General features: G+C 39.8%; 1 protein-coding gene across 1 annotated transcript in view; it reads left to right on the top strand.

Annotated features, from left to right (window-relative positions):
• The window catches only part of COL4A2 (collagen type IV alpha 2 chain), a 154,390-nt gene that overhangs the window by 109,280 nt on the left and 17,283 nt on the right, over positions 1 to 27,827 (top strand). Inside the window, exons 26-39 of the mRNA XM_082215730.1 lie at positions 888 to 950; positions 2,269 to 2,376; positions 3,339 to 3,560; positions 4,701 to 4,862; positions 6,448 to 6,618; positions 16,767 to 16,910; positions 18,010 to 18,135; positions 18,850 to 19,031; positions 20,257 to 20,320; positions 20,904 to 20,978; positions 22,399 to 22,506; positions 24,082 to 24,189; positions 26,779 to 26,850; positions 27,039 to 27,164. Of these exons, the coding sequence (XP_082071856.1) occupies positions 888 to 950; positions 2,269 to 2,376; positions 3,339 to 3,560; positions 4,701 to 4,862; positions 6,448 to 6,618; positions 16,767 to 16,910; positions 18,010 to 18,135; positions 18,850 to 19,031; positions 20,257 to 20,320; positions 20,904 to 20,978; positions 22,399 to 22,506; positions 24,082 to 24,189; positions 26,779 to 26,850; positions 27,039 to 27,164 (1,731 nt within the window). The remainder of the gene's footprint in view (positions 1 to 887; positions 951 to 2,268; positions 2,377 to 3,338; positions 3,561 to 4,700; positions 4,863 to 6,447; positions 6,619 to 16,766; positions 16,911 to 18,009; positions 18,136 to 18,849; positions 19,032 to 20,256; positions 20,321 to 20,903; positions 20,979 to 22,398; positions 22,507 to 24,081; positions 24,190 to 26,778; positions 26,851 to 27,038; positions 27,165 to 27,827) is intronic.

Raw genomic sequence — 27,827 nt, 5'->3', positions numbered from 1 at the left:
AGCTATAATATTACATTCTCAAAAGGGCTGTATGCTTCTTTCTTTTTTTCTTTCTTTCTTTACTTTCCTTTGTGACAAAATGTTTACAGGAACATACACACACTGAGAAGTGGGTGGTAGAGGCTTTTATGTTGATTTCTTTATTGAAATATTTCAATAAATATTAAATCAGACAATGAACAGGTGAAGGTGCTGAAGGTGTCAGAGGGTGAGTGAAAAAACCAAGCCTCAGGTGGAGAGATGACTCAAAGGTGGGGCTTACCTGGGCCCCTGCTATCAGCACTTCCTGCTGATTTATAGTGCTGTGGTCTAAACCACTGAGCCTAGGGCTTGCTGATCAGAAGGTTGGTGGTTCGAATCACTGTGACAAGGTGAGCTCCCATTGTTTGGTCCCAGCTCCTGCCAACCTAGCAGTTCGAAAGCATGTCAAAGTGTAAGTAGATAAATAGGTACCGCTCCAGTGGGAAGGTAAACGGCGTTTCCGTGCGCTGCTCTGGTTTCGCCAGAAGCGGCTTAGTCACACATGACCCGGAAAAACTGTCTGCGGACAAACGTCGGCTCCCTCGGCCAGTAAAGCTAGATGAGCGCCGCAACCCCAGAGTCGTTCGTGACTGAACTGAACTGTCACGGGCCCTTTACCTTTTTTTTTTTTTGCCCCCAATACACACGTTTTTGTATGCATTTTTGTGTTGGAAAACTGCATCATGAATTTCAAAGAATAGCTGCCTTTTGGTTCATGTGGGTGAATCTGGTAGATTTGCATTAAGATGGGAACAAAATTTATCCTCCATCCTTAGGCCCCTGGCCTACAATTTTTTTGCCACAATACATTTGTTAAGTCTTTGAAGAGCCACTTTGTTGTTTTTATCTGTATTGTTTACCTACAGGAACTAGCTGTATTCAAGCGCCAAAAGGAACTCCAGGAACTCCAGGGATTCCAGGACCAAGAGGTAAATGCCATAACAATAACAATACAGTAAGTTACAATGCACAATACGTAATCAAATCATTCAACTATAATTATGATTCCAAAAGGAAATAAATGGAAACTATTTATAAGAATAATTTATTAGATCTTATTTGCCCATATCTACAGTTGACAATGTTATTTATATCTGTGCTATTTCACATTTTCTTGGAGAGTTTGCAGACAGAGCAACTTCCAGGAATGTGGAACTATAATTTTTGCTTCAGTCAAAAGATTTAGGTGTAGCTTGCAGATCAGTCTGCAAATACAACTTTGAAAGTAATGTAAAAGTACAACAGCATATCAAATTCAATCTTCCTACTTGCTATCAAAACGTTTATCTGAATCATCTGCAACTAATAAGATTTGTTTGCTTGCTTGTTTATTTAACAATCCTACAATTGTTACCCAAATACTTACAACCTGCCTTCCATGCTGCAAGTCATGGATCTCCTCACATGCCCTTTATGAATAATACTGCTTTACGTGTAATCCTAAGAGGAATGCAAAAGGCTAAATATTCCAATCCAAAATTTCAGCAGTTCAGAGGATTCCCCCCCCCCCCCGCAAGTATTTGTTTTTACTTTGGTAAAATGTCTGTCCAAAGGCAACAGCCTCAGTTCCTTGTCTCGGTCGTGGAGGATGCTTTCTTCACTAGGCATGAACTGGAAAGCCACCTTCCCCTTCGCTTCCAGGGCACCACAGGCAGCTCAAGGAACCTGGCTAGTTTGGCTTGATGATGGTTGGCTTGTGGTGATGTAGAGGCAGGCTTTCTCACTGGTGGCAGCAGCGCTCTGGGTTGTCCTCCCTGCTGAAATAGGAGCGGGGGCTGTCAGTATTGGATTTCTTCTAGCTCCTGAAGATGCATTTCCCTGAGCGGAAGATCTGGTTTTATTGTTTTAACTGTTCTTTCAACTTTCCTGTAGACAACTTCTGCAACAAAATCACTATTACAATTCCCCAGCATTTAAATTATGTGAAAAATAATTTTTAAGTGTGTCCAAAGGCTGGGTATTCCCATTACCCATATTTTGCAAATTGTAACACTACAGCCCTCCTTCAGTTGCACTTAATATATACCCGTACATTAGAAATAGCATGCAGCAAATCTACATTACATAGAAATAAGATATTCCACCACTAGGAATGGTTCTCTCATAATCTGGAAATGCCCTAAAAGATATAACTTACCTAAGGCTAGCTATAAATTTATTACCAATATTTCTATTATTATTTTGTATTTTCCCCTTTAACATGTACATATTTTTATTTATTGCATTTCATTATCTTCAATAATGTAGGTGCGAAAGGTACAAGAGGGATTGCAGGCGAACTCGGTCTGCATGGATCCAAAGGGCTGAAAGGCTCTCTGGGAGATCAAGGTCGTGAGGGCTTAGCAGGCCCACCAGGTATGGTTAAAACCCAAAACACACTTGTACTGTAGACAACTGAAGTGTTCAATTTATGTATCCATGTTTATATATCGCATTTGTAATTTGCTTCTCCAATAAAAATCAAGTTGGTCATGCACACAAATGGAATTGCAAAATGTACAGTATAGAACAATGTAATTGCTTGTACAACTGAGGATGATTTTAGATGTAATGTCAACATGTGAAAATATTGCATGGATCTGAGGCCAAGACCCTGGCAAAAAGCAGTCCCTGTTCACACAAGGATTCTCCACAAAGATGATAATTGGGGCTGTCAACCAAACAAATGCTTTAACCATTTCTAGGTTTTTCATCTGTAAATTAGTACCTCATTAAACAAGTACTAACTGAGCTGTGCCTCTCAAATGTGTTTGTATCTCCACCAATCGATTAATGACATGAGTGTTGACATGAGTAATGACATGGAGTTTCTGACATTGCAAAAGGCATCATGCAGCTTATCCCACAAAGATGTCTCATTCATCCTCTCTCTCTCTCTCTCTCTCTCTCTCTCTCTCTCTATCTATCTATCTTTCTTTCCTTCCTTTTTGAAGGAAAACCTTGAATAAGTACTGCCCACAGTCTGGAGATGTTGGAGCACATATGTACTCCCATGGGTCACTTGAGGGACAAATCAAAACAGAAAGAACAAAGTCCACTGCTGCTAAATACCTTAGTAACACAATTCTGCCCAAGGACCAGAATTCTGTATCTTCTAAATTACATTATTATTGTAGTTTTAAGACAACAGGGTGTGAATGCTTTTAATCAGCACTTGTTCAGCTTTCCACTGAAGTCAGTGGGACATAAAGATGCTTATTTGGCTAAGGAGGGATTTGCATCATCCTGGTTATATTCTTTTCCATTAATCAACTTTAACAAGTTTATTCTGGCAAATAAATTATTTTTCCTGGAATCATATTTTTTTTTCTATTTAGGATTTCCTGGGCCCAGAGGAAACAGAGGTGCACCAGGTTTGCCTGGGGAGCAGGGCTTTCCTGGGAGTCCAGGATTGCCAGGTTGGCCAGGCCCTCCAGGAGTGAAAGGAGCTGCAGGTGACAGACTTGGAGCACCCCCAGGCCCCCAAGGGGGTGCTGGGCCACCAGGAATCCCAGGACTGAAAGGCCCCCCAGGGGATCACGGCTTGCCAGGACTGAGAGGTAATGCTCTTGCTTTTGCCAATGGAGAATTTTAAAGAAGAGAGACTCAGGAAATTTGGTGATAGCCGTTGTGGTGATGCAGAGTTCTGCAATGAGTTCTGCATGCAGCAAAGGTTCTGTAGCCTAGTTTCAAACAGCCCTCTGCACCCTGGCATGTTGCTTTGAAAACTGCAGGGAATTTCAAAATCAGTTTGTGATTTTGCACAGAGAGCTGCAGCTGGAGAAATAGTGAAACCAACGTGTTTGCTCCCAAGCAACATATACTTACCGTAAGTAGGTTCTCTGCATTGCAGCCAGCAGCAGTTTTGCTGAAAATGAGCATCCTGGTCCCTTGCCTTCATCAGTATTCCCAGATTTTTCACCTAAGATGTTGCACATAATACCAGTAGAGGAAATGAAAATTACTGATTGTTAAGAAAGCAGAACTCAATAAGTCCCATTCTGTACAGACTGCAAACCAGAAAGCTGCTTTTCCTTATGAGCGTGTAGGACCTATTCAGAAGGCAGCTTTTCATATTCATAGGCTTCAGAATAAATGTTTATTATTATAATTATTTTCTGGACTGTGAGTTAGGGCTAAGCTAAATTTGTTGACAAAGTAGTTGTCAGGACCGGTCGTTGTCCTCTTCAGGTCACCACACAAACACTTCTTGTTCTTTTATAACTTTTTATTGTGTATTAACAAAACAATCTTATAAACGGTTCTTAACTATTATTCCTCAGAGTCACTTATTTCAGATACCTTCTGAGAGTAACCAGCCACTCTCTAAATGGCGAAGGCGCCCTTTCCCTCGCTTTCCTGCTCTTTTTCCTACCCTCCTGGCTAGAGCTGTATCTCGCTTCCTCCGAATCTGAGCTAGAACTGAACCCTTGCCTTTCCTGGGAACAGCCGGTTCCTCCCTGTTGTTCCTCTTGCTCTCTTCTGTTAGATTCACTGCTCTCCTTCCCCCCTTGGGGAATGCTTTCTCCCTCTGATAAACTGGAAACTTCTAACTCTTCCCTGACAGTAGTCATGACCTTGAAATCTCACTGATTTAAATGGGGACTGAGTTTAATTAATTAAATCCTGATCCAACTCTGTATCTATATGCACTCGATATCCAACGCATAACAATTAATGACACTTGTTATTATTTTTAGGAAATGATGGCATTCCAGGTCAGCCTGGAGCTAAAGGGCATCCTGGGTCTCCTGGCCCTGCTGGCTTGACTGGTTTGCCAGGACCACAAGGACCATTTGGATTCCCTGGACTGCCAGGCCAGCAAGGGATCACGGGCAGAGCTGGCTCACCAGGGTTTGTAGGTGAGGATCGTCCCGCGTGCTTCCCAAATGTGATTTTCCTTGTACTTTGCCTGGGCATCTTTAGCACTTTCCTGGGGAAAGGTGATCTCAAACTACTGATGTGGGACCTTTGGGGGTGCAATGTCATTCCATTAAACTTTCATAGGAGCTTATTATTTCAAGCATTGACATGGAGTAGCTTTTCCCTGTTAATACTGCCAACATGGTACAATCATAGTCCTTTTTAAGATTTAAGCCATGGAAGATTGGCTGTTGACTTTAGTGCGCGGTGCACACTATTAACGTCTGCATTATACCAGCTTCTTACATGATTCAAATGTTATGCCACCAATGCAGAGATCCTTGCAAAATGTTGTTTCTTGTCAGTTGTCCATCTAGCTAGATGGGATGTTTGTATGCTGACTACACTGTAATTCAGCCCAGTCTGAACCTTGTGGTAGACTGCACATGAGCATTACTACTGAGGATGCCATATTTATTGGATTGGTGGTTTACAAACTTTAGGCTTACTAATGTGTTGCCACCAATTAAATTACACACACACACACACACACATTATACACACACACACACACACACACACATACATACATACATATGTGTGTATTTATAAGAACTGCAGATCTTAAGGGACATTCACTTCAGTGTGTGAAAAAATAAGGTGCCTCTTCTAAGCCAGTGGCTGCTGTAACGCATGACTGCATTGTCTAAGAAACAAAAGTAGTATCCTTGTGTGTGTGTGTGTGTGTGTGTGTGTGTGTGTGTTTCAGATATACAGATAGTTCTTTGCTACAGTATATTGCCAAACAGTAATTTTCATCCATACACAAAATAAACTGTACAGCATATACAGTCGTACCTTGGAAGTCGAACAGAATCTGTTCTGGAAGTCTGTTCAACTTCTGAAACGTTTGACTTCCAAAGCACAGCTTCTGATTGACCACAGACAACAAACCACAGGTGTATAAAAACTCAGAAAAGCATACTTAGGTCTAACATAATTTATTCTGCATCTGAGTCTGTCTTACATAAGTAATACATAAATGACAGGACTATGTCATTTTTTCACCATCAACTGGAAAGAAAAGGCAGTGAATTTCCCTAGTTCACAAATTTGCTCTATAAAATTTAACCATATTTGAAGTTTTTGAGGTCTAAAATAGCGCTTGGGAAACTTTATATCAAGAGCAGCATTCACTTAATAGTAACTTTTTAGGACTGCACACCAGTGGTGGGAGGGGCCAAAGTAGGCAACAGGCAGGACCAAAGGTATCAGGAGCCACACCTTCTCTTCCCCCGTTTCCCATTTCGCTTTCTTCCTTGACTGCCATGTTGTCCAGAGAGAAATAGGCTTTGCCTCTGAACCACTCAGGACATAGTGAGTGGAGGACTCACAGCTGTTCAAGGTGGGATGAGGGCAAGGGGGGGCATGTCTAGAATTTGGAAAATATTCCATCAATAATTTACTGGTTTTGTTCTTTATTTGATGTGTTTTCATATCAATACAAGCTGCACAATGACTGCTTTCCAGTGGCTGCATTATATCCATTATATTCTTCTGTTTCTTTTCAACATATATTTATAGGCTCACCGGGTGCCAGAGGAGATGCAGGAGACCCAGGGAAACCTGGTCCTGTAGGAATGAAAGGTCTGGCAGGTGACAGAGGTGAACCTGGTTTCATTGGAACTAAAGGCAAGGCTGGTGAGCCTGGCCTCCCTGGGGTGGATGGAATGCACGGTCTTCCAGGTGTGAAAGGTACAACAAAACAATTCTGAGCCCAAAATTACATGAGCAGTTGCTCCAGGAGTAATACATAATACATCTTGTGCAAAGTGTTAATAGATGCAATAGACCATGAAAGTGGGAAAACCACCTGTACCTCTTTTTTGAGATTAATTGGGTGCAGGCTCTTTACTCAAAAAGCTCCCGGGGACTTTTCCATCTGCAGTACAACGTTAAGTGCTGCTTTTGATGTTTAAAGCCCTGAATTGTTTGGGACCAGTTACCTGAAGTTATGCTTGGTCTCTCTTTTTTTTAAAAAATATATTTTTATTGAGTTTCACATAACAAATTTAAATTCAAACAAAACATCCACATCATCATTTAGGATTCCCTGAATCCTTCGACTCCCCTCCCCTCTTCGATGGTTACCATTATCAATCTTTTTTTCCAGCTGCTTGCCTTATTTTCTCTATTTTTTAAAGAAAAATAATCCATAGTTTTTCGTACATTACAAGTATTACTCAAATCCTGCCAGAGTTTTTAGTTGTTTACAGTGTTCTCTTAAATACATTATAATTTTTTCCCATTCCTTCTTAAATTTCTTCTCTTCCTGGTTTCTGATTTTCCCAGTCAATTTCACCATTTCCGCATAGTCCATCATCTTCATCAGCCATTCGTCTCTGGTCAGAACTTTGTCTTCTTTCCATCTCTGGGCCAGTAGTATCTGTGCTGCTGTCGTTGCGTACATAAATAGTCATTTCTGCTCCTTTGGAATCTCTGTACCTAAAATACTTAGCAAAAAGGACTCTCTCTTTTTCACAAACGTTATTTTAAACATTTTTTTAAACTCATTGTATATCATTTCCCAGAATGCTCTTGTTATCTTGCATGTCCACCACATGTGGTAGAACGTGCCTTCTATATTGCATTTCCAACAAACATCTGAAGCAGTTCTGTACATCTCCGTTAATGATAAAGGTGCTAGATACCACCGATACATCATTTTCATATAGTTCTCCTTCAATGCATAGCATGCTGTAAATTTTAAATCCTCGCTCCATAACTTTTCCCAAGATGAAAATTGGATATTGTGCCCAATATCTTGTGCCCATTGTATCATTACCAATTTAACTTTTTCATCTTTGGTATGCCACTCTAGCAACAGTTTATACATTTTAGAAAGTAACTTCACATTGTTTTCCATTAAATCTTTTTCAAACCTTGAAATTTCTTGACTAAATCCATTTTTCTTATCTGTTTTAAACACATCATTTAATTGATGGTATTGCAACTAACCTGTTACTGTCTTATATCCTCAAAACATTTCAATTTCAATTGTTCTACTTCCATAAGCAACTCTTTATAGGTTGCCCATTTACTTTTTGCATTAGTCTTTTTCAGGGATATCGCTTCCACTGTGGAGAGCCACCATGGTGTCTTCTGCTCTAACAGGTTTTTATATTTTTCCCATACTCCATAAATTGCTTTTCTTACCAAGTGATTCAAAAACTGTTTATGCACTTTAGTCTTCTCATACCATAGATATGCATGCCAACCAAATCTATTATCATGACCCTCGAGGTCTAAGATATCTGTGTTTTTTAAAGTTATACACTCCCGAAGCCAGCAGAGACATGATGCCTCATAATATAATTTCAAATCTGGCAGAGAGAAGCCACCTCTTTCTTTGGTATCTGTTAATAGTTTATATTTAATATTTAATATTGGTTTCTTCCCCTGCCAGATAAATTCGAAAATATATTTTTGCCATTGTTTGAAGTGTCCCTCTCTGCATACCCTGGGTATTGTTTGAAATAAGAATAACATTCTTGGCAATACATTCATTTTCATCACTGAAATTCTTCCCCAAAGCAATAAATTCATCCTTCCCCAGACATCCATATTTTTCTTCATCTCTTTCCACGTTGTTACATAGTTTTCCTTAAAAATATTTATATTCTTAGCTGTTAGCCATACCCCCAGATACTTCACCTTTTTTCAATTAACTAGTGTTGCTAGTTGTAGCTCATTTTTATTTTTTCACTAATACTTTCATATTTTTATGCATTCATATTTTTCACTAATACTTTCATTTTATTTTTATTTAGCTTGAATCCTGTTACCTGTCTGAACTCAGATAATTTGTCTAATATCTTTGGTATGCTCGCCAACAGGTCTTCTACTGTTGTTACAAGGTCGTCTGCAAATGCTCTCAATTTCTACACTTTGCACCCAACTGTTATACCTTTTATTTCTTCATCAGATCTTATGTTCCTCACCAGGGTCTCTAATACTAAAATAAACAATAACGGTGATAGGGGCAACCCTGTCTTGTCCCTTTTGTAATTTTACACTTTTCTGATATCACATTATTCACTGTCAGCATTGCCTGCTGATCTGTTTAAATTGCACCAATTCCTCTTAGAAATGATTCTCCAAAATTCATCATCTCCATAGATTTTTTCATAAAGATTCAAGACACATTATCAAAGGCCTTCTCTGCATCCACAAACATCAGAGCTGCTTGTTTTTCATTCCTGACTTCCAGATATTCTATTATGTCAATTATATTCCTTATATTATCCTTTATCTGTTCAGCCAGGAAGAAAGCCAGCTTGATCCTGATGAATTAACTCTTTTAATATCAGTTTCGAACGGTTCACCATAATATTGGAGAATAATTTATAATCGTTGAGCAGAGAAATTGGCCTATAGTATTTACTGAGAGCAGGTCCATGTCTTGTTTCAGAAGTAATGTTATATATGCCTCTTTCCATAAATCTGGATTTTTCCATGTTCAACATTTATTCATTACATGCTTCAGCGACTGTATCAGAAAGTCTTGTAGTTTTTTATAATATTTAGCTGATAAATATGACCCTGGTGATTTACCTAATTTTGAATGATTAATTCCTTGTTGCACCTCCTGTATCGTTATTGGTGCAATCAAATAATTAATTTTCTCCTTCAGGATTTTTGGTAAATTACTCTACTTTAAGTATTCTTCAATTGTATCTTTGTTTTCTTTACTGGCTCAGTATAGCTTTGTGTAATATTTTACAAATTGTCTTCTGATATCCTTCAGGTTATCTATTATTTTACCTTCTACTTTCAATTTGTTTATTACATTTTTTTTAATTGCCAAGCAAGTAGTTTTCCTGGTTTATTTGCAAATTCACTTTTTTATGCCTTAGCATTTTAATCTTCCATTCAATTTCTTGGTTCACTAACATTGAGAATTATGTCTGTAACATTTTTATATTTTGTTTTGTTGAATCTTTCCCAGGTTTTTTAATCAGTTCTTTTTCATTTCTAATCAGTTCTTCCAAAATTTCTTTATTTTTACCTTCTCTAAACTTTTTTTGATATGCACTTTATTGAATACAGAAATCCTCTCATCACTGCTTTGCATGTATCCCAGACCATATTAAGTTCTGTCCCTTGATTAAAATTTAATTCAAAATTATATTTCAAGATTTTTTTTGCTTTTTGCAAAGTTGGTTGGTTATCTAAAAGTCCTTCATTTAAACTTCACCTAAATGTGGAGTTTTCATTTCAATTCCAGTAACACTGGATTGTGATCTGAAAGTGTCCTTGGTTGTATTTCTATTCTTTTTGTTTTCAGTCTTAGTTCATTTGATGTCCATATCTACTCAATTCTTCCTGCAGATTAATTTGGTTCAGGAAAATGGGTATATTCTCTTTCAAATGGGTGTCTAAATCGCCAAATGTCAATTTTAAGTTCTCTACCATATTAAAGAAAGTGACAGGTAGTCTGCTTTCTTTTGAATCCATTTTTCTTATTGTCCTGTCAATTTCTAAGCAGACTACCCCATTTAAATCACCCATTAATATTATCTTTTGATCCATAAACTCATACAACTTTTCTTTCAGTTCTTAAAAAAATTCCAATTTTGTTATTAATTTGGCGAATAGATCCCAATTATCACAGGTTTCTATTGTAAGGTTATTTCTTTTGCTGTCATCCTTCCATAATCATCTTTAAATAACTGTTTCGGGTTATATTTATTTTTAGCATAAATTACCACCCCTCTTTTTTTTTTTGTCTAATGTCATAAAGTCCATCCCCAATCATTTATTTATCAAGACTCTTCTGTGTCTTCTTGCTACATGTGTTTCTTGCAAGCATATTATGTCCAAATTCTCTTTTTGTAATACATGTTCTGTTTTACTCCCTTTCAATTTATTGTTTAGTCCGCTAACATTCCAAGTTAAAAATTTCAAATTCTTTTTTCTCTTTTATTTATATATTTTATAAATAAAAAGGCCTAATTACCGGTAAGTGTGCTATTGTTTATCTTCTTCTTTTTCTGCCGGATCTGTTTCCCCTTCTGCACCTACTGCTTCAGGCTTTTTTCCTCCAAGTTGTTTATATTTTCTCCAAAACTTCTCCATATCTTGTACACTTTTGCATTTTTGCTTTTTCCCTTTATATGTAAATGAGACACCCTCAGGGAACTCCCATCTATATGGAATCTTATTATTTTTCAATGCTTCAGTCAAAAATTTATAATTATTCCATTTTTGAAAGCAATCTCATCGGGATTTCTTATGATCAATTGTAAGCCTTTTTTTACCATTCATGAATTAAAAATCACCAGGCAGGGTTTTTCCAAATCTGATGTTTTAGTTGTAAATTCTTTAATCTGTACTGTTAAACCCTCCAAAGTTTTGGTGTTCTGTTCTGTTTTCCCAGTCATTTTCTCCAATTTATCTGTATTCTCTCTTAAGTCTTTTTTTTCAGATCCATTAATGTATCTGCTATATCTACCTTAGGTTCCATCTCTAGGGTGGACCCCCTTCTTGCCTGTGTGGTAGTTATAGTTCCAGCCACCAACTGTGATTTTTGATGCCATACTTCAAAGACTGTAACATTTATTCACCAATCCCACTTAAAATTTATCTCCAATCTTCTATATTTCCCAGTCTTAAATATTACTTCTTCTCTCTCTTAAAAGATGAGAAAGAGAAGGGAAAAAGAAAATGATAAAAATAATTCCCCCCTCCCACAGTTGCCTCTTTTTGCCACTAGATGTCCTTTCTTCTCTCTCTTCCCCACCCCTTCCTATCTTCCCCCTCCAACTCCTCTATATTTTCCCTTTCCTTTCTATTTTAACTTGATTGGGCTACTTGTTCTTGCCTGCTGATGAGGTGAGTTCTCAAAGCAAGGGCATCTTTTCAAAACAAATCTCTCTGCTTCTCTACAACTCCTTGTACCATTGTGGTTTTGTAATCCATAAAAAACTCTGGGAGAACTGACAAAAAGGGGGGAAAGAGAGAGAAAGTAAATACAAAATCATGGTATTCTTCAGCTTTTTTCATAAAGCCAATCCAACATTGCAAGGCAACCCGGAGGCATAGTTTTAGGCAAAAATGAAAAAAAGAAAGAACAAAGAAGTTAGGAAAGATAGAATTCTTCCGTCTATTTTTCTTCCCCCCTCCCTTAGAAAATGGGGGGAGAAGATAGGAACAAAGAAAGCCCAGTCCTCTTTGACTTCTTCTAAAGTCTAATCCAAATTGTTACTCAACAGTCTAAAAAAAACCCCTTCAGTTACAAAATTAGTGATGATAGTAAAAAAGTGTCTTCAAAAAAGGAAAAAACCCAATAAAATAGAAAGTGTCGGTCCAGGCACGCAGGTTTGATTTGTTTCAATTATTTCACCCACCAAAAGAAGTCGAATCCGCCTGTTGAATATTGCTGAGCATACGCAGACTGTCCAGAAGCAGTCGGTTGCAAGCTGGCAGAATGAAGCAAGAACAAGATGCTGCTACTAGTAACTTGGTTACTTTGGTTTATTATTGACAGCAGACTCACAAGTTACTATATACAGGATACAGACACGGATCTTAACTCTCTCTGAACAAACTCCAACTGACTCTCAAACAACCACTGACCAACCAACCAACCTACAAACAGGAAAGTCATGAGTCATCATGCCTATATGGATGACCTCGACCAGTAGCAGAGTTGTAGCCAAGGTCCCATATTTCTAGGCAGAATAACTCCCTCTGCTCAGTCTTCTTGGCCTTTGACCAACTCCTTAATAGCTTCTGTGGGAAACTGCACACAGGCAAAATCCCAACACCGCCAACTATCTTGGTTTACAGACTTAATCCGTTCCAGAAATCCGTTCTTAAACCGAGGTGCGCTTTCCCTAATGAGGCATCCCACCGCTGGTGCCTTTCCACCATTTGGAGTCCATTCTTAGACCGAGGTAAAGTTCGTAAACTGGGACACTACTTCCGGTTTTGTGGAGTTCGTAAACCGAATCGTTATTAAACAGAGGTGTTCTTAAACCGAGGTACCACTGTATTTCTCCCAAATAAAAATAAAATAAAGAAATCTCTTGTTTTAATTGCTTTCTCCACCAGAAAGACGAGTTCTAGGAACGAAAGTAACCATATATGTCCCCCCCTTCCTATTGGAATGGGGGGGGTGTTTCAAAATCCAATTTTCTTTAGTTCACTGCTTATAGAGTTTGCCTGGTTTTTTTAGCAGGAAAGTGTTTCCATATATTTAAAGATTAATCTTTTCTCATGCTTTTAAACTGTCCCTGAGCAGAGTAGAGCAAGCCATGACCAGGGCGGACTTCCTTTCTTTCACCCCGTTACTATGCCAAATCGTCCTAATTATCTTATTCAATCAATTTTAAAGTTCTCTTGCTTTGCATTAATTGAAAAAGTTGCCATATCAAAGGCTGGAGGCTTCTCATCGAGAGTTTGCTGTAAATAGTCGTGCTTTCAGCTCGATCCCACCCCTCCCCTCTTCCTTTTGGAGCTTCAGGAAGGACAGGAGAGCTCATAATTTTGCACTGCCAATACAAGCACCCAAAATTCCCCTTTAGAATTTCCTTCATATGTGGTGGTCTTGTACTAAGGTCAAAGCCTTCTGGGATATAATATACAATGAATTAAAGAAGGTTTTTAAATATAATTTCAACAAAAAACCAGAGGCATTTTTGTTAGGTTTAATTGGAGAGGAAATAAAAAAGAAGATGTAAATTTGTTTATGTATGCCACAACGGCTGCAAGTATACTTCTGGCCCAGAAATGGAAGCAGCAGGAACTTCCTATGCTGGAAGAATGGCAGACAAAGATGGTGGAGTACGTAGAGTTGGCAAAGCTGTCGGGGAAGATCCGGAATCGGCGCAACGAACTGTTTAAAAAGGACTGGAGCAAATTTATATTTTACATGAAAGAAAATTGTAAACATTTGAAAACGTTTGTAAGTTTGAGTTGAAATGTTTTGTAATGTAAAAATAAGAAACTGTTTTACATATAATGAGGTGAAATGTTAAAAGAAGGTAGAAAGTAAAAAGTGGTTATAGAAATGCTAAGAATTTATTAAAAGATGTTTGGAAGTCAGAAAGAGGGAGGGAAGGAAGTCGATGCTCTGAGCAATACCTAAAGTTATAGACTTATATGATAAAATGTGACTAAATATGGAAAACTCAATAAAAATTATCATTAAAAAAAACCAAATTCCCCTTTGGGCTTCTTCTGGGGGTGCACAGCCCCCTTGTGCTTCCCCCTATATCTCTCAGTGATCAAGCCTTTCTCTGGAGATCAAGACTCGTGCTCCGTGGCCATTAGTGGCAACCTGGAAGTTAGCTTGATCTCATTCCTCCCTCCCACTTCCCTGGCCCTTAAGCTCTTCTTCAGAGGCCCTTCTTCAGATGGGATGCCATGGGTAGCTGTTAGCATTGACACATTCCCAATCACACATGACATGCTAACATGCATGTAATCATATGCTCTCTATAAAAATGTGTTTCCTAAAATATTGGACCTAAAGTCCAATAGTGCACTACAGAGATGTTTGCCTTTCACACAAATAGGAGGGAGAGATAGCAGGGGCTTCCGTTTCTGGTAGCGGACATGGAAAGTTGCTCCCCAGGATTCTTGTGCTCCCAGTCCCAGTCAAGGCCATTGGGGGGGGACCTGGGGGCTCTGAGCCGCTTCCCTGGCTGTTGCACTGGACACCCCGGCTCCCCTCCAGTTGCGACAATTTTGGCGGCAGTTCTGGTGGCTCAGGGACCAGCCAGGCAGCACAGTTGGTGCTGGTTGGTCTCAAGAGCTCCATGTTACCATAAAAGACCATTTTTGTAAAGTCACAAATATAAGCCGCACTTTAACGTTTCATGATTGGAATTTGGGGGGGAAATGTGAGGTTGATTTTCGGGCCAATATGGTACTTCTGTCTGTGCCATTCCCAGAAGGAATGCCTCTGGTTTTTTGGGGAAAGGTTTTAAACATTTCCCCCCTCTTGTTATATATCTTTCCCCAATACTCTTTTGCATGTCCACCGCATATGGAAGAATGTTCCTTCTCCTTCATTACTTCAGATTCTGATTTGTACATCTTAGCTAATCTGCTCGGGGTTAAATACCATCTGTAAACCATTTTCAAATAGTTCTCTTTCAAGACACCTTTTAATGCCTTCTTTGGTCTTTGATGGAGTTGAAAGACTTCACCAATAAAAGAGGGGCAGGATGCTGGGTTATATCCTGACTCCATTACTGAGAAAGCCTCGGTCAACAATGAGTGTTTGCTGTGGGTCTTCTTTGATTTTGAGCAATTGGGCTAAAGTGAAAAGACACCCCGCTGTCAGGAGCTCGTCCTACACTCGAGTAGGACCCTGGCAGAGACACATGCCCGACTGGCATGTTCTCTTTCGCCTGGTCTTTTGTTCGGTAGCTTCAAAAGCTTTCTTCTGCCCAAACATCACAGCGACCGATGCCAACAGACATCGGCACACTTAGGGATCAGCGAGTCATCGCAGCTTGCATAATTGACCTCAGCAACTCAGCATTTTGGCTAATCTACTTTATTTACATATAAACACATGGAGCACTGCAACATGGCTCCCTCTCTCTAGCATCAGGCAACAAAGAGAAAGAACAAAGGACAATAGTCCCACTTCACAGAACACAGTAACACAAACATCCTGTCTCTGTCACTTCCCACTTTGCGGAGTCAAAACATATACTGTCATAGAATCATAGAGTAGGAATAGACCACAAGGGCCATCGAGTCCAACCCCCTGCCAAGCAGGAAACACCATCAGAGCACTCCTGACATATGGTTGTCAAGCCTCTGCTTAAAGACCTCCAAGGAAGGAGACTCCACCACACTCCTTGGCAGCAAATTCCACTGTCGAACAGCTCTTACTGTCAGGAAGTTCTTCCTAATGTTTAGGTGGAATCTTCTTGTAGTTTGGATCCATTGCTCCGTGTCCGCTTCTCTGGAGCAGCAGAAAACAACCTTTCTCCCTCCTCTATGTGACATCCTTTTATATATTTGAACATGGCTATCATATCACCCCTTAACCTCCTCTTCTCCAGGCTAAACATGCCTAGCTCCCTTAGCCGTTCCTCATAAGGCATCGTTTCCAGGCCTTTGACCATTTTGGTTGCCCTCCTCTGGACACGTTCCAGTTTGTCAGTGTCCTTCTTGAACTGTGGTGCCCAGAACTGGACACAGTACTCCAGGTCTGACCACAGTACTCCAGGTCTGACCAGAGCAGAATACAGTGGCAGCAGGAATCATGGAGCAGGAATTCTAACACCCACTTGGCTCGATTTCGATTTGATGTACAACTTTAGGTGCCAGGAGAGAACGTTCCTCTTCTGCCATCCCTTTGGATGATAAAGATCCAATACACTTTAAAATGTGTTGCAGGAGGGGGCATTATTTGTTTGTTTTTGCTCTTAGTTTATCTTTATCATGTATTGATTATGCATTAATCTTACATAATATGATTTAATCATGATTAATATATGTTTTTTATGTTGTGAACTGCCCCGAGATGTACAGATGAAGGGCAGTATGCAAATAGAATGCATGCATAAATAAATAAATAAATAAATTGTGTTGATACCGGTTTGGTTCTTCTTTTGCTTGGGTTTTAATGCCCATAATATAAAAATTGGGAATCCCTTATACTGAGTGAGGCCGTTGGTATCTGACTCAGCGCACAGCCTCCCGCTCTGTTCTCTGTCCTTCCTGTGACACCACATGGGGCCCTCGGCAGGCAGGGCAGGTGCCTTACCTTATGGCTTACTGCTGTATTTGTATTTTAAAATAAAAAAGTTTAAATTTAGAACCCGAGAACAAAGTAGGAAAAAGAAATTAATCCCCATTTCTGTGAACATGAACAGGTGCTAAAGGTTCCTCTGGAATTGGAGGTTTCAAAGGTGCGGCAGGCGTCAGAGGCTGGCCAGGGCAGAACGGAATCAAAGGAGAGCCTGGCTTCGCTGGCTTGCCAGGGCTTCGCGGTTTACCTGGTGACTCGGGATTGAAAGGTATTGTCCTTCACATTGTGAAGTATTGCTTGTCTCTCAGTGTGCGCGAGACGTGTTCATACAGAACTGCAAAGCAGCTTGAAAAAAATAGGTTGTGAAATATAATTGTCCTCTTTATTAAAAAAAATTCTCTTGGCAGCTTTAATCTTGCAGCTTACTGTGTTTTCAGTCTATTGCTGGCTTTTGCTGGTAAGTAAAGCTTGGTGTTCATCAAGCAGGAAAGGTTTATTACTGCCTTAGTTTCCAGAGGGACTTGCTTTCACCTTCATTAGTCAGCAGAAAGACCCCTGGCTGCTCTCTCATAACAAAATCTCAGGACTATGATTGGAAAGGGAGTAGCTGCTGGGCTGCACTCCTCATTGCTACATTCTCATATACTTTTTTGAGAACATTTATTTAAATCATTTATTTAGGGGTTTTTTTAAAAAAAAATTCACCCCCCTGCAAGGAGTTCAAGGCAGTGTTCTTCTGCTCACTGTATTTTAATGTATGGTTTTTGTTTTTGTTACTGTATTTTATTCTGTATATCCTGTTGTAAGACACCTTTAGTACATTGGTAGGAAGATGTAAATAATGAAGTATTAGTATTATTTCCTGCTCACATTTTATCCACACAACAACTCTGTGAGGTTAGGCTTTCAGGTAAGGCTGAAAGAGACCAAGATTCCCCCGAGAGTTTCATGGTTGAGTAGGAATTTGAACCGAGGTCTCCTTGATTCCAGTACAACCATCTCGCCACTATAGCACATTAGAAGGGCTGATCACAATCACTTCATAAAAGGATACACTTAAGGAGACAAAGCATTCTTACCTTTCCGATCCTCTTAAATGCGTTGCCTTTAAATTGTAAGGATGGATCAATGCTGTAAACCAGGCATGTCCAAAGTCTGTTTGGGGGGCCTAATTCGGCCCCCTGTGGCATTTTATTCATTGGGGTCAAATCCCAAAAATACATATATATATAAAATCAACAACTTTGGTCGGCCCTCACGCATGTTCACTTCATCAAATCTGGCCCTCTTTGAAAAAGTTTGGCCACCCCTGCAAACAGTTTTCTATATTGACATGGCAGTCTGGATGAATAATGTATTCTTAATAGGTGACCGTGGTGACCGTGGCCCACCAGGATCACCCCCTAAAATCATTCCAAGTATGATGCTTGATGTGAAAGGCGAAAAGGGAAATGAAGGAGAAAGTGGTGCCCAAGGGAGCTTTGGTTTCAAAGGTAAGGAGCAATGCCATATCCAGAAAAGAAGTATAATATATTACAAACTGATGTTACAGCATTTGAACATTTGTCACAAGAAGCAAATGAGAATTTAATCTTTATTTACAAACATTTCATTCTGTATTACATAACGCACACATTCTAAAGCACTTATTCAGATTATAAATAATAGAAAATGACCACAAAATGATATAGAAATATATAGACCCCAACAGTGCAATTTTTAAAGGTAAAGGTAAAGGGACGACTCTGGGGTTGCGGTGCTCATCTCACTTTATTGGCCGAGGGAGCCGGCGTACAGCTTCTGGGTCATGTGGCCAGCGTGACTAAGCCGCTTCTGGCGAACCAGAGCAGCGCACAGAAATGCCATTTACCTTCCCGCCGGAGCGGTACCTATTAATCTACTTGCACTTTGTGCTTCCAAACTGCTAGGTTGGCAGGAGCAGGGACCAAGCAATGGGAGCTCACCCCATCATAGGGATTCAAACCACCGACCTTCTGATCGGCAAGCCCTAGGCTCTGTGGTTTAACCCACAGCACCACCCGCATCCCAGTGCAATTTTTAATGGTAGTTAATTAGCAGAATGCAGCTGAGGGCTTCATTCCCCATAATGAATACTTCAGGCAGCTGAAACCAACATTTGCTTTACTCAAGTTCAGCTACTTGCCCGGTTCAGTCTAACTTAACATTTTGAACTGTGTTTCCTACAGGCACAAAAGGAGCACTAGGCTACCCTGGGCAGACAGGAAGGCCAGGTTCACCTGGCTTTCCAGGTTATGAAAAAGGTCAGAAAGGTGACTATGGAATTAAAGGAATAAAAGGCATATCAGGATATATAGGTGTCTCAGGAGGTCGTGGTATTTCTGGTTTCCCTGGAGCAACGGGAAGGAGGGTGAGCAGATTTTGTTGTTTGACTCAAACTACCAAGTTTTGTTATCTCTGGTATGTTTCCTTTAGTACAGTGGTGCTCCGCAAGACGAATGCCTCACAAGACGGAAAACTCGCTAGACGAAAGAATTTTCCGTTTTGGAGGTGCTTCGCAAAACGAATCTCCTATGGGCTTGCTTCGCAAGACGACAATGTCTTGCGAGTTCCTGCGGGTGTTTTTTCCTCCCCCCCTTTTTCTAAGCCGCTAAGCCGCTTATCAGCTGATCCGATCAGCAGATAAACCGCTAAAAGCCTCTAAAAGCCGCTAATAGCGCTAATCCGCTAATCCTTCAATGGGCTTGCTTCGCAAGACGAAAAAAACCGCTAGACGAAGAGAATCACAGAACGGATTCTTTTCGTCTTGCGAGGCACCACTGTAGTTTGAAAAGCAAAATGCCAGAACCTCAAAAAACAAATTGTGTAAATTCACCAAAAGCAGACTAGATTATGCAGTGCATGTGAATTATGTATTTGATTCCTTTATTTTGGGTGGAATGGGGGCTCCAGCCTGCAGGCCTAATTATGTCCATGAGGACTTTTTCCAAAAGCCATGCTCACCTGCCTGACACTTGACATATATGACACTCAGCAGGATTCAGGTAATGAGTCCTGTCAGCAGGCATCCTGCTTGAGGAGCTCTTTTTGCGCAGTGAGGTTTCCCTCCTCTCTGAAATTGGCTCAGATTGGGGTCAAGAGAACTCAGGGGCATGAGTAGAGATAGTTCCATCTGGCAAACCACAAGGCTTTCCTTGACAAAATAATTGCCTTGGCATGAAATTAAATTCTTTCCATGGTTCCCTGCTGAAAGGAGGGTTTGCAGATACTGCCAATCAGCACCCCCTGTGCTTTGATTTCAGACTGCCCTGGCAAAGGAAAGCATATCACCCAGTGTCATTGTGGTGTCATGATTGACAGGTGGGCAACCCCACACCCAGTCAAAATGGCCCACTGGAGTTGGGGGAGGTTAGTATCCAGCCCACCAAGTAGATATAGTCCCCCACCCCTGAGTTATTTTTTAGTTTAAATAAAGTTGGTTTCAGGTGCACATTGTGTTCAACAAGAGTACAGTTTCAAGATTTATGACAGAAAAACAAATTTGGATAGTTGAGGAGGAAGTCCAGAGAGAATGAAAATGTTGGCTAATATTTATTATGCTTGAAAGCTTGATGCTCTTTTTAACTATGTGACAGGGGGAAAAGGGAATTCCAGGGATTGATGGTATTTTTGGCGAAAGTGGCCAGCCTGGGGAAATTGGTGAGTCCATTTATATTCTGTACATCTAAGCTATGTGTATGTAAAACAGAGAGAGAGAGAGAGAGAGAGAGAGAGAGACAGACATACAGACAGACAGATTTGTGTATAAAATGAAAGGCTCCTGCTCGTGACCCAGTCCAGTACAAGGAAATATTTCTCTCATTCTTGAGAGTTACTGATCTTGACTTCTCATATCTTTTCATTCTTTAGATGAAGTCAAAATGGAAGTATATATTGTAGAGAAAATAATACAGGCAACACCCTCCCCACCATTTAAGCGGGGGTAATGTTTTGAGGCACCGTGCACATCAGTGAAATTGCGTATATTTGAAACCCCATTGAAAAGGCCTGCAAACACCTGTTCCGACCCTTTTGTGATGTTTTTGTGACTTTTTGGGTCACTTCTGGGTTCAGCGTGATGGGTGGGTGGGTGATTGTGCGGTTGTGCACATATTGAAAGCACGTAAATCGAGAGTTGCATTATAGAGTTTAGAATTTTCACATTAAAAGATGTTCAACAGATGATCTTGGTGTATATAAATCTATGTGAGTGTGTATTATCTCAATTTTTTGCCTCATACAGGTGATTGGGGAGATACTATAAACTTGCCAGGAAGAGCAGGTTCGAAAGGAGATGCTGGCATAACTGGAGCCAAAGGTATTTTGCATGTGTGTATACACATGCATTCATTCATAATGCAAAATAGTTTGTGGCAAACAGCACCTGTTACCGGCTTTGACTGTTGTGAGAACTTCAACCTGTCTTGGACAAGGATTGCTTGGTCACTGAGACTCATGCACTGGTAACATCATGTAACACGTTCTATGAGAAATCTGGGGTGTGGTTGGTCCAGAGGGATGCAGCTGGTACAAAATACCTTGGCCCAGGTGGTGGCTAAGATGTGCTCCTTTCCAGCCACATATCACACCATTTATGGTCTTGTTGCTTACCTACAAAGCTCTAAACATCTATGGACCAGGTTATATGAAAGACTATCAAGCTCAACAAAAGGAACCCAGTTAGTCTTCTCTTCTCACAGCCTGACGATTATCAACTTGTAGTAAGACAAAGGTTGGCTTTTTCACTGGTAGTGCTGGTGCTGTGGGGTGCATGCCCTACTGAAATACAAAATACTGATGTTAATGGCCTAAGTCTACCCAGTGACTTTAGGTCTCACTCTTGGTTGATGCTTTGAACCTCTGAAATAGCAAAATAGTGACATACATACAGGGGCGGACACTGCTAATATGGCACCCTTATTTTTCACAATAATTCCTTTTGGTACAGTTGCTTTTCATGGATCCTCTCAGTAGGTAAATAGAGGTTTTATTCTACTTATTGTCATTATTTTACGCCTCCTTGGCTCAGCACATGGGCGGTGGGGGGCTAACCGCTGATATCTGCCCGAAGTCCAGTGCTAATAACATATAAACACAGCATTATGGTAAAGTTTAAGCATAAAAAATGTAAAAAAATATATCTGAAGACTTGTACCGTATTTTTCGCAGAGGATGGGGGTTGGTCAGAACTTTGAAAATGGTATAGGTGCGATATACTCTGAACAAAAAGCTAAACTGATAGTAAATAATATGGTTACAGAAGAGTTTAAAATTGAGAAAGGGACATGACAAGGTTGCCCAATTTCCCCATTGCTTTTCATTTCGGTCCTGGAGGTTTTGCTGAATATGATTAGAAGGGACCAAATGATTCAAGGTATTCAGGTCGGAGTTAAACAATATAAGCTTAAAGCCTTTGCAGATGATCTAGTGATGACATTACAGGAGCCGATATCTAGCACCAAGAGGGCATTAGAAGTAATCCAGGATTTTGGTCAAGTGGCAGGTTTTAAGTTGAACAAAATGAAAACTAAGGTTTTGGAGAAAAATTTGACACCGATAGAGAGAGGTTTCAGAAGGAGACAGAATTAACATTGGTAAAGAAGGTTAAATATTTGGGGGTGAATATGACATCCAAGAACGTGAATTTATTTAAAAATCTGTTTTAAAAGGATATGGTTTAGCGATACAGGCAGATCAGGGGGAGAGGAACAATAAATATTTCTCTTTGTTTTTTGCAGGGGTAGAAGGAGCCAAAGGAGGAAAAGGTGATGCTGGGGTTCCAGGTTTTCCTGGCCTTCAGGGCATGAGGGGCTCCCCAGGCTCCCCTGGACTGCAAGGGCAAAGAGGTGGGATTTCCTGTTTTGTATATAATGTGCTTATATAAAACACTTTTAAAAAAAATACACTAAAAATGAATAACAAAGTGTTGATTAAAAATACAGCAAAGTAAAAGCAATACTGGATACTGAATGCTTTTTCATTATATACTTTAAAACAGATGCTGATACTTGATGCATATTCTTAAGTTTAAACTAGTCCATTGAAACAAAGTCAATTTGGCTATGAGGGCATTTTTTAACCCCTGTTCTGCTTTCACCAGTGCTTTTGTTTTCTTTCTAAAAAAATGTTGAGGAGTACTCTCCTTTTCCTACTCATATTGAAATACTGCCTCTCAATGAGGCCAAACTTAGAGTCACAGAATGTTTAGGGGTATGTGTACTCCTGCGTCCCCCCAGAACAAAAAGCACTGGCTTTCACTATAAGCAGAGCAATCCTAACTCGGACCTTGTGATGACTGGAGCAATCAAGCCATTGCTGCAGCCACAGGCCTTCAGTTCCTGCTAGTTAGGGCGGAAGATAATGGTTGTGGGGTTTTACTGTACCAGCTCTAACCAGGGGCAGCAGAGGGGCCCACATTGGAAACCTTTTCAGAAAATGGACCAACTTTGGATCCAGTGGCTCCGCTACCAGACCCCACGGTGGGAGGCACCAACTAGGGAACCCCCAGGTTCTGTAAACACAAGTCTATAGAATGTTTGTACAATTCCACCATATGTGGAAGAAATCTCCCTTACCTATGGTTACTGCTTCCTTTTTCATAGACTTTGTATAATTTACAATCAGCTGTTTGCCATTTAAAAAAAAAAAGTTCTGTATGAGCTAAGGCAACCCAGAATAAAGAGCATTCATTAAAAGGAAAAAGATGTTTGTACCAATATCTTTACCACTTGCAGGTTTTAATTACTCAAGGGATCTCATTCCAGCAGGGGGGAAATGACAACTACCAGTATATTTATTTGTGGTGATATTTTCTACATAGACTTCCAAGATGTTTCAGCTTTCTAATACACAGTATATTGCTGGAGATACAAACAATATCTTATACATTATAGACATATTTGGTGGGACTGCAACGTAAGAAAGCAGTATTGGATTAATGTAATATTATATAAGAAATTGCAGGATTTAAATTAACCATAGGGAGATTTGACTGATGAAGTGTCCTCTTTATGACATCTTAAAATGATCTGTATAAGATATTTTTAGTCATATACAGACCAAATCAGATTTTTTCACATCAGATCATTAGGAGTTTTAGAATGCAGTGGTGCCTCGGGTTAAGAACTTAATTCGTTCTGGAGGACCGGTCTTAACCTGGAACTGTTCTTAACCTGAGGTACCACTTTAGCTGATGGGGCCTCCCGCTGCCGCAGCACGATTTCTGTTCTCATCCTGAAGCAAAGTTTTTAACCTGAGGTACTATTTCTGGGTTAGCGAAGTCTGTAACCTGAAGCGTCTGTAACCAGAGGTACCACTGTAATTCACTCTTGTAAGAAATCCAGTATCACTTTCACCACCATTAGAATTATATTGTAACAATTCAAGGGTTGCTTAGTGATAGCTCTCTACTTGTTCTACAGGATTCCCAGGGCAGGTTGGCGAACAAGGTTTATCTGGAGATCCAGGATTTCCTGGATCATCAGGTGAAAAAGGAAGTTCTGGGTGGATTGGGCTTCCAGGGAGTAAAGGTAAATTATATTCATCCTAGTTGTCAGTAATACATCATTGTATATTTTGGACTTAAGGAGAAGTTATGCACTCTTGTCTTGCCTATTTCCAGTAAATGCAAGTAATACTTTCTTTGATGTTCTAATACACAACTTTTAGATTAGAGCTAATCTACACATTATGAAAAAGACACATTTCTGTCTCTTTAAATGACTTTCTGACAGCAGCCTTGAAGGGAGGAAAGGAGCATCAGAACCATGCTTGCCCTCCATCCCCACACTGTTAATTGTCCTGCAAACAGACAAATCTTGGCACAAGTATGTAGAAGCAACTTGGCAAACTGTCAGGGATAGATTCCACCAAACTACTGAGCCAGTAATAGAACAAGACAAGATAGAGGCAAGCATTTTATAACCCAGGTTTTACAACCAAAAACCAAACAGAGAATGGCTTAAATTCCTATTCCTTCACACCATGCATAATTTTTATACACCTCTGGCATGTCTGCACCCCATTATTCACCTTCTCTTCCAATCCTATGTGGTAACTTTGCCTCATAAGAGTAGTTGGTTCAGCCTCTTGATTTGTTCCAGCTTCTCAACTGTGTCACATGTCTGTAACTGTCTTTCTTGTCTAGTTCCCTCGTCCAAGCTCAATGAGAATATTTTCTTCTAAATCAAAAGGCTTTTTCTATCATCTGAGTAGCTGTGTAACAATTGTTAGAGTGAACCAGCTAGGTGTTTGAAAGACTATCCATGTTAATATATGGAGACTAAAACACCCACTAGAGAAACAATTCAGATTCTTCTCAGACCCAAATCAAGGCACAGGACAGATAGATTATATTTGGATTTCCAGAGATTTGTCATCAAGAGTAATAAAATCAGAAATTCTTCCGAGAACTCTCTCAGATCATAATGTGATAACAATGGAGTTGAAAGGAAAGGAAGAGACCTCATTCAGATGGAGACTGAACGATGGACTGTTGGACAATAAAGTAATATTGGGGAATGTGCAAAAGACATTAACAGACTATTTTGAATTAAATCTAAATAAAGGAGTGGACCTGAATGTAGTATGGCATGCATCGAAAGCTGTAATAAGAGGCTTTTTAATACAGCAGAAAATCCAAAGAAGATTAAGAGAGAGAGAAAAAGAAGAGATATTAAAACAGATAATACACAATGAAAAGAAATTGGCTTCCATTCGATAAAGCTACTCTCAGTAAGTCTAAGCAGTCTGGAGCTATGAGCAGCAAATGAGTTTTGGCTATCCAAAAAGAAAGAAAAACACTAAAAAGAATTAAAATGATGGCAGGAAAAATGCCAAAATAAGAGATTGTTCTCAAAAATCTCCAACAGAAAAACACACACACCCTTTTTCTGCCTAGCTACTTTGGAATGCGATGGAAAGAGGAGGGGGGATAATATTCCCTGAATTTAGAAGAACAAAAGATGAAAAGCTTTGCACAGGAAGCCTTGTGAAAACTGGTGTGGGGGGTCTGCTATTAAAAATCAGGCTTTAAAAATTCATTTAAAAATCTGAAATTAACATCCCTGGAACATCAACAAAATATATTCCTCCCTGGGCCCATAACCCTTGTTGGATTTTTTAGCAATTGGTTAATAAAAGAATTCCCTAAGATGCCTGGATCCAGGTTTGGGGCAAGTACTCTTTGGTGAGAGAGCCCCAGCAGTGATTCAAAATCACAAAACATGCAGCAAAGTAAAAGTGTGGAACTATAGGCTATTAGACCTTTAAAATATCCTGTTTTATGTCATTTCCAAAGCTCTCCACTTCCCTTAGCATAGAAAGAGACCACACATTTGGTAAGTTAAAAATGGTTTACTTACAAACACATCATAGATCAGATTCATTGCCTTTTCCATACAGCAGTAAGAGTTCCTGAATTATTTGTATAGAAGCACAAAGGTGGGTTTCTTAAGCCATGCCTTCTAAGCTTGGAGCATTTAGCTTATCCTTGCTGGAAGCTTCACCTGGTGGGAAGAAGCAAGAATGAAAAGTTTGGTAACTCTTCCTTCCAAGGCGAGGGAGTACAACCTAGATAAGCCTGGCAGGATATCTAACTCTATGGCCATAAACCCTTCATAAGTTAAGTGTCTTGGTTATATAAGGCTGTACAGTTAACAATGTATTTTCATCTTTTTGAAATATTTGTTATAATCGTATTGCTAAAATGTTGCTGCTGTATAAAATCAATTTAAATGTTTTCTCAGAGTCAGTGAATCAGGCAATCAGACTATAAACTTGTAAAGACTTGCTTTAGCCTCCAGGATGGTTTTGTTTTGACCAGTCAGAAATTTGTTTTTAAAAAGCAACAGCCAAACTGTCATTCATGAGACACACTCAAGTTTTAAATTTGAGGCAAAACATTTCATATGGAGCAGAAATACTTTAATTGCTGCATCCTAGTGAGCACAATTGTTTAAAGTAATTGCAGCAAGTTTTTTCTGATGTAGTAATCAGTGCAAAGCAAATGGCTCACATGAAGATGTTTCATTTCAAAAAACTACAGTGCCTCCAGAGAAATCTGTAACATTTGGTAAATCAGATTGAAGAATAACAAATAATGGGTGGCTTTTTGGCAGGTGCTGCTGGCGCCAGAGGAATCCCTGGATTGCATGGTTTGCCAAGTACCAAGGGCTTTCCAGGATCACCAGGTATGTTCACATTATGTTGATGGTTAATGAGGTTGGCTATCTTACATTGTAAGTTCATTAGGGAATCTGTCTAAACATTTCAGTTTTCCGCACAGGATGCATAGGATAGTTTAAAATGAACATTGCTGAGATGCCCATTTCCGGGTTGGGAAAAATGATACTAATTTATCTAAGTTTTTGCACAACAGGTCCAGATGGATATGGCCCACCAGGTTTCCCAGGTATTTGGGGTGACAAAGGTACCGTGGGAGAGCCAAGCCCAATTGAAGGCAGCAGAGGAGCTCCTGGTCCAAAAGGAGAAAGAGGAGATCTAGGTCAGTCTGTTGTTCAATGGTTTTATACATGGCACCACCAATTAGCAAAATATATTTAACAAATTATAGGTTTCATTTAAGAAAGTACTCTCATGGCAAATTGGTGTGTGAAAAGGGTAGAGGCACATGAAAGTCAGAATGTGTGGCTCTCTGCCTGGCTGGTGGAATCCAAAGGAAAGCAGAGCAAGACGTTTGGCACCAGCTGGGCTGCAGGAGTTGCCAGAAGGAGGCACACCAGGGCCCCCTCAACCGCCTTAGGGACTCCACTCCAGGAGAAGGAGGGAGAGCAGAGCAAAGTAAAGGGCAAGGAGTAGGAATGCAAAGGGATAAAAATGCTTCCTAACAACTGATTTAAAACTGAATGCTCAATTTATCCCTGTAATCTGAAAACATGAACTCCTGAATTTTAAATATCTTTATAATATGAATTTATACTTATCAAAGAAAATATTGTTAACAAGATTGGTAAGATTTGTAATCCTACATCACTAGCTACCATTATATTATTTGGCATTCCACAAAGTTACATGCAGGTTCCACTTTCTGAACATAAGGCATTCCCAGGAAATTGTTAGGCAAGCGTTCACATAGCAAGCTGATGATTTCCATTATTTCCTATGGGAACACTTCTAATCTGTGATTTGTCTGATGTCTCTCTTTCAC

Source organism: Podarcis vaucheri (assembly GCF_965113315.1).
Source record: "Podarcis vaucheri genome assembly, chromosome: 3".
NCBI classification, from domain to species: domain Eukaryota; kingdom Metazoa; phylum Chordata; class Lepidosauria; order Squamata; family Lacertidae; genus Podarcis; species Podarcis vaucheri.
The sequence above is the reverse complement of the archived record's forward strand: the minus strand, read 5'-3'. Positions and strand labels throughout refer to the sequence as shown.